This window comes from Cebus imitator, unplaced genomic scaffold (assembly GCF_001604975.1).
Source record: "Cebus imitator isolate Cc_AM_T3 unplaced genomic scaffold, Cebus_imitator-1.0 Scaffold594, whole genome shotgun sequence".
Taxonomy (NCBI): Eukaryota; Metazoa; Chordata; class Mammalia; order Primates; family Cebidae; genus Cebus; species Cebus imitator.
The window spans coordinates 19,926-27,628 of record NW_016107909.1 but is presented as its reverse complement, the minus strand read 5'-3'; the positions used below and the strand labels follow the sequence as shown (position 1 = coordinate 27,628).

The window sequence follows — 7,703 nt, the reverse complement described above, 5'->3', positions numbered from 1 at the left end:
ATACAAAAGGACGAGAAAGATTTTTTATACAATTTAACCATGTAATAGTTTCTTTAGCAACAGTTAAAACAACAAAATCCTGTTCAAAATGAAGTCAAAGTATTCTGAGTATGTGCAAAACAGTACTGATGTTGTCAGTGGACTTCTTACTGTTCTTGTGTTTATGTACAATGTGTATAATATAGTTAAGCTGAAGAAAACTTTTTTCCTTTAACCTGTGAATTAGAACAGCAAATTTCAATATAAGTGCAACAAATTTCAATATAAGCTCCTATGGCTTTATATTATTTTTTATTTTCCCTAGTGTTTTCTTCATTGCCACAAAATATTTCTAACCATTAACAGGGTGGTAAACTTCTGAAAAACAAATTTTTACTTGCCAAGGTAGGTTTTGGAAATATTTGTTTTTTATTTTTATTTTTTTGTCTCGGGGAGGAAAAAATCCTGCATCACAATCTTTCTTGCTGGAATAAACTGAAGTAGTCCCATCAATCAGGTTTTCCAGCTCAAGCTCTAGCTATAACTAATCCTTTTTCCCCTTCTTTCCTGTTCTAGCAAACTTCCAGAAACAAAACAGACAACATTTTGTGATGATGAATATCATAGTTGCCACACTGGCCAGCAGGAACCCAATCACATCCAAAGAGTGGTACTGGAACCAGGTGAGATCGTGGGCTGCAACCCGAAGATGCGTGGCTCCTTTGTGGCGCATGACAAACTCAATCCAGAAGACTGCTTGATCCAGGGGCTTCACTGGTTGATCATGTTGAATTTTTGATAATTTCATAACATTCTCTTTATATCTGAAGGATAAAAATAAAGATACTCACACTAAAAGTAAGTTATATGAAGTCCATGAAAGGTTTTAAAGTGTCAAATGATTCAAAGTAAATGTCAAAATATTGACATAGAATTTGTGTATTTTAATTTGAGTCATCAGAGAAAGTTTGGCTTTTAAATTGAACTTTTCTCATTGACAAATTTAAAAAATATATTAATTATACTTTAAGTTCTGGGGTACATATGCAGAATGTGCAGGATTGTTGCATAGGTATACATGTGTCATGGTGGTTTGCTGCATCCATCACCCCATCATCTACATTAGGTATTTCTCCTAATGCTGTCCATTGCCAATCCCCCCAATCCCTGCTATCCCTCCCTAGCCCACCACCCTCCAACATGCCCCAGTTTGTGATATTCCCCTCCCACTTATGAATAAGATCATCAGTGTTTGGTTTTCTGTTCTTGTGTCACTTTGCTGAGAATGATGGTTTCCAGCTTCATCCATGTCCCTGTGAAGGATATAAATTCATCCTTTTTTATGACTGCATAGTATTCCATGGTGTATATGTGCCACATTTTCTTTATCCAGTCTATCATTGGTGGGCATTTGGGTTGGTTCCAAATCTTCACTATTGTGAACAGTGCCACAGTGAATATATGTGTGCATGTATCTTTATAATAGAATGATTTATAATCTTTTGGGTATTTACCCAGTAATAGGATTGCTGGTTCAAATGATATTTCTAGTTCTAGATCCATGAGGAATCACCACACTATCTTCCACAATGGCAGAACTAATTTCACGCCCACCAACAGTGTAAAAGTGTTCCTATTTCTCCACATCCTCTCCAGCATCTGTCTCCTGATTTTTTAATGGTTGCCATTCTAACTGGTGTGAGATGGTGTCTCAATGTGGTTTTGATTTGCATTTCTCTAATGACCAGTGATGATGAGATTTTTTTTCATGTTTGTTGGCTGTATAAATGTCTTCTGAAAACTGTCTGTTCATATGCTTCAGCCACTTTTTGATGAGGTTGTTTGTTTTTTTTTTCTTGTAAATTTGTTTAAGTCCTTTGTAGATTCTGGATATTAGCCCTTTGTCAGTTGGTTGACAGTTCACTCTAATGATAGTTTCATTTGCTGTGCAGAAGCTCTTAAGTTCAATTAGATCTCATTTGTCTATTTTGGCTTTTGTTGCCATTACTTTTGATATATTAGTCATGAAGTTCTTGCCCATGGCTATGTCCTTAATGGCACTGCCTGGGTTTTCTTCTAGGGATTTTATGGTGTTAGGTCTTGTGTTTAAATCTTTAATCCATCTGGAGTTAATTTTTTATAAGGTGTAAGGAAGGAATCCAGTTTCAGCTTTCTGCATGTGGCTAGCCAGTTTCCCAACACCATTCATTAAATATGGAATAATTTCCCCATTGCTTGTTTTTGTCAGGATTGTTAAAGATCAGATGGTTGTAGATGTATGGCATTATTTCTGAGGCCTTTATATGGTTCCATTGGTCTGTATTTCTGTGTTGGTACCAGCACCATGCTGTTTTGATTACCGTAGCCTTGTAGTATAGTTTGAAGTCAAATAATGTGGTGTCTCTAGCTTTTTTTTTTTTTTTCCTTAGAATTGTCTTGGCTACTCAGGCTTTCTTTTTTGGTTTCATATGAAGTTTAAGGCGTTTTTTCCAATTCAGTGAAGAAAATCAATGGCATCTTGATGGGAATAACATTGAATCTATAAATTACTTTGGGCAGTATGGTCATTTTCACAATATTGAATCTTTCTAACCATGAGCATGGAATGTTTTTCCATATGCTTGTGTCCTCTCTCATTTCCTTGAGCATAATTATGTGGATATTTTCTTTGGTTCTGTTTATGTGATGGATTACATTTGTTGATTTGCCTGTGTTGAACCAGCCTCACATCCTAGGGATCAAGCTGACTTGGTGGTGATGGATAAGATTTTTGATGTGCTGTTGGATTCGGTTTGCCAGTATTTTATTGAGGATTTTTGCATCCATGCTTATCATGGATATTGGCCTGAAATTTCCTTTTTCAGTTGTATCTCTGCCAGGTTTTGGTATCAGGATGATGCTGGCATCATGAAATCAGTTAGGGAGGATTCTCTCTTTTTATACTGTTTGGAATAGTTTCAGAAGGAATGGTACCAGATCCTCTTTCTACCTCTGTACGATTCGGCCATGAACTTGCCTGGTCCTGGACTTTTTTTTGTTGCCAGGCTCTTAATTGCTGCCTCAATTTCAGACTTTGTTATTGATCTATTCAGGGATTCAACTTCTTCCTGGTTTATTCTTAGGAGGGTGTAAGTGTCTAGGAATTTATCTGTTTCTTCTAGATTTACCAGTTTATTTGCATGGAGGTGTTTGTAGTAATATCTGATGGTGGTTTGTATTCCTGTGAGATCAGTGGTGACATCCCCTTTATCATTTTTTATTACATCTATTTGATTCTTCTCTCTTTTCTTTTTTATTAGTCTGGCTAGCAGTCAATCTATTTTGTTGATCTTTTCATAAAACCTGCTGCTGGATTTATTGATTTTTTTAGGGTCTTTTTCTGTCTCTATCTTTTTCAGTTTTGCTCTGATCTTAGTTATTTATTGTCTCCTGCTGGCTTTTGAATTTGTTTGATCTTGCTCCTTCAGTTCTTTTAATCGTGATGTTAAGGTGTTGATTTTAGACCTTTTCTTGCTTCTCTTATGGACATTTAGTGCTACAAATTTACCTCTAGACACTGCTTTCAGTGTGTCCCAGAGCTTCTGGTACATTGCGTCTTTGTTCTCATTGGTTCTGAAGAACATCTTTATTTCTGCCTTCAATTCAGTATTTATCCAGTAGCCATTCAGGAGCAAGTTTTTCAGTTTCCATATAGTTATGTGGTTTTGAGTGAGTTTCTTAAACCTGAGTTCTATTTTGATTGCGCTGGGGTCTGAAAAACAGTTTGTTATGATTTCTGTCCTTTTGCATTTGCTGTGGAGTATTTTACTTCCAATTATATGGTCAATTTTACAATAAGTGTGATGTGGCACTGAGAAAAAAATGTACATTCTGTGGATTTGGGGTGGGGAGTTCTGTAGATGTCTATTAGGTCCACTTGATCCAGATCTGAGTTTAAGTCCTGGATATCCTTGTTAATTTTCTGTCTCATTGATTTGTCTAATATTAACAGTGGAGTGTTAAGGTCTCCCACTAATATTGTGTGGAAGACTAAGTCTCTTTGTAAGTCATTAAGAACTTGCTTTATGTATCTGGGTGCTCCTGTATTGGGTGCATATATATTTAGGGTAGTTAGTTCTTCTTGTTGCATTGATCCCTCTACCATTACATAATGCCCTTCTTTGTCTCTGTTGATCTTTGCTGGTTTAAAGTCTGTTTTTTCAGAGATGAGGATTACCACCCCTGCTTTTTTATTTTTCCTCTCCATTTGCTTGGTAAATCTTCCTCCATCCCCTTACTTTTAGCCTATGTCTGTTTTTGCACATGAGATGGGTCTCCTGAATATAGCACACCAATGGGTCTTGACGTTTTATCCAATTTGACAGTGTGTATATTTTGATTGGGGCATTTAGCCCATTTCCATTTAAGATTAATATTGTTATATGTGAATTGCTCCTGCCATTTTGATGCTAGCTGGTTGTTTTGCCCATTAGTTGCAGTTTCTTCATGGTGATGATGGTCTTTACAATTTGGTATGTTGTTGCAGTGGCTGGTACTGGTTCTTCCAGTCCATGTTTAGCGCTTCCTTCAGGAGGTCTTGTAAGGCAGACCTGGTGTGATGAAATCTCTCAGCAGTTGCTTGTCCATAAAGGATTTTATTTCTCCTTCACTTACGAAGCTTATTTTTACTGGATATAAAATTCTGGGTTGAAAATTATTTTCTTTATGGATGTTGAATATTGACTCCCACCCTCTTCTGGCTTGTAGGATTTCTGCCAAGAGATCCCACTGTGAGTCTGACGGGCTTCCCTTTGTGGGTGACCTAACCTTTTTCTCTGGCAGCCCTTAGAATTTCTTCCTTCATTTCAACCCTGGTGAATCTGTGGATTATGTGCCTTGGGGTTGCTCATCTCAAGGAATTTCTTTGTGGTGCTCTCTGTATTTCCTGAATTTGAATGTTGGCCTTCCTAGCTATGTTCAGGATATTCTCCTGGATTATATCCTAAAAAGTATTTTCCAACTTGGTTTCATTCTCCCCATCACTTTCAGGTACACCAATCAAATGTAGATTTGGTCTTTGCACATAATCCCATATTTCTTAGAGGCTTTGTTCATTTCTTTTCACACTTTTTTCTCTAATCTTGCCTTATCACTTTATTTCATTGAGTTGGTCTTCAATCTTTGACGTTCCTTCTCCCACTTAATCAATTCAGCTATTGAAATGCTAACTGGAATAACCAGCATAGAGAAGAACATAAACAATTTAATGGAGCTGACAGATATTTTTAAAGTAGAAATGGAAGGTCAGGTGAGAAAATTAATTTCTATCATGCAGAGAAAATATGTCTTTTTAAATTTTTTACTTTTTAAATTTTAACTTTCTGCAGGTATGTAGTAAGTGTATATATTTACAAGGTACATGAGATATCTTGATGCAATATGAAATAATCTCATCATAGCAAATAAGGTATCTGTCCCTTAAGCATTTATCTTTTGTGTTATGAATAATCCAATTACACTCTTAGTTCTCAAACAGGCATATGAGAACGTGCTCAACATCATGAGCCATTTTGAGAGCTGTTAGAAAGACTGTGAAAATGCAATGTGAAAATTATCGCCTCTAAGTTCCTCAAAAGGAATTGTGTCATGGTGAGTGACATGTCTCATAGACAGTTACTTTGCTTCTACTCTACTCTTTTGTCTCCTAATGTTTCCCACCCAGTAGCCAGAATAATCTTTTGAAATAAAGGTCCAATTGTGACACTTCCTTGATTAAGATTTTTACCTGGCTTCTCGTTATTTTAAGAATAAAATCTTAGTCTGTTATTTGGTCTACAGACCCCACATTGTTAGACACTGGCAAGCTCTTTTCTTAACACTTTTCCCCTGCACATTGCCTTCTAGATACCTTCTATTTGCTTTAAGCTCCCAAAACCATTCTCATCACAGCACCTTACACATTTTGTCCCCTCTTTCCAGCTCTTGGAGTACTCTTTCTTGCTACTACCAAAGGCACACTTTTTTCCCTTTTTGAGCCTTCCTTCTGAGTGTTACCTCTAAGAGAGGCTTTTACTGGCCACACTGTGATGGAACCTCTAGCATTTTTTCTATTTTCTGCACTTATTTGGCTGTTTGATTCCTAGAATTTTAAAATACATTACATATCTCATAAAATAAACATTTAAATATTAAATATAAAACATAAATATACATACACCAAGTGAATAGCTAAAAAATGTAAGATCATTTTGAGCATTATCTTAGTGAAGATACCAATTTTACCTACTGCTCAGATCATGGTATAAAATATCACATCCTGCCTAGAATAACTCTTTTTTTCGGACCCATTTAGTAACTACTTTTGTCCTTCAATTAAGTATTATGCTGACTTTGAACAATATACATTAATTTTGCTTGTTTATGTAGTTGAATTATATAATATGTACTCATTAGTGTTTTTTCTTTTAATGTAGCAGTTGTTTGGTAATTCCATTGCTGTGTAGCATTCTGTTGATTGATAAAGCATATATTACATCTTCATTTTATGATTAATAGACATTTGGGTTGCTAAATTTTTTCAACACTGATGATAATTCTGTTGTGAGCTTTCTTCTATATAGGATTAGATTTTTATATTTATACACACCTGTTGTATATATAATTGAGAGTAGAATTGCTGAGATAAAAGTGTATGCATAATTATGATTTCTTTCTTGACTGTAATTTTTTTAAGTCTATTATTTTAATTTCCAAAATTTAAAGACATTTTAGTTATCATTTTTATAACCTCCCTTACTTTCACTATGGCTGGATCATGTAGTTTTTATAATATTGAATCTTTTTATATTTATTAAGTCAATTTATGGCTCACCACGTCACTTCAAATAACTATTAAATATTCAACATACTCTAGAAAAATGTGTCTTCAAGTTGATATATAAATGTATATATATGATACATGTATGTGTATTGTATATGTATATATGTGCATGCGTATGTATTATTTTACATTATAAGATTCCATTTGTTAATTGTATTCTTCAATTGTTTTATATCCTTGCTCATGATTTGCTTTTTTAAAAGTCTGTTTAGATTGAGTGAAAGTATTTGTATCATCACGTTTAAATCTACCACTGTATTTATATTTACTTTCTATTTGTCCAAGTTAGTTTATGTTTCTTTTCAATTATTTCCTATCTTACTTAAAGATATTTTTTATCATTTGCTATCCTTCTATTTTCTTTCTGATAAAGTTTCTTTAAAGTTTTCCTTTAGATGATACCCCCTTATACAAAACATTATTGATAGTGGTTATAATTGCTGAATTGATGGTAGCTGGACTGCAGAAGGCATTTTGCACATTGTTATCTTTGTGGTGTTAAGAAAATCAATTATCAAAGATTTAACTTAAAATTAAATTTTTTTGTGCTTCAAAGATCATTCTAATAATAGTAAAATGTTAGTTCACCCAAAATGAGACAAAATATTTAAAAATTACATATCAACTATGACTTATAATATATAAATAGTTATTAAAACTTAAGACAAATAGCAAAGTTTAAAAATGTTCCAAGGATTGGAGTAGACATATTTTCACAGAAGATATATGAATGATTAGTAAGCACATATAAAAATTCTCAATTTAGGCCGGGCGCAGTGGCTCACGCCTGTAATCCCAGCACTTTGGGAGGCCGAGGCGGGTGGATCACGAGGTCAAGAGATCGAGACCACCCTGGTCAACATGG

At 34.7% G+C, this 7,703-nt stretch overlaps 1 protein-coding gene across 1 annotated transcript in view; it reads right to left on the bottom strand.

The window, feature by feature from the left end:
• Nucleotides 1-275: 275 nt before the first annotated feature.
• LOC108294646 (UDP-glucuronosyltransferase 2B7) overlaps nucleotides 276-7,703 on the bottom strand; it is an 18,899-nt gene continuing 11,471 nt past the window's right edge. Inside the window, exon 6 of the mRNA XM_017516568.2 lies at nucleotides 276-803. Within this exon, the coding sequence (XP_017372057.1) occupies nucleotides 524-803 (280 nt within the window). The 3' untranslated portion in view covers nucleotides 276-523. The remainder of the gene's footprint in view (nucleotides 804-7,703) is intronic.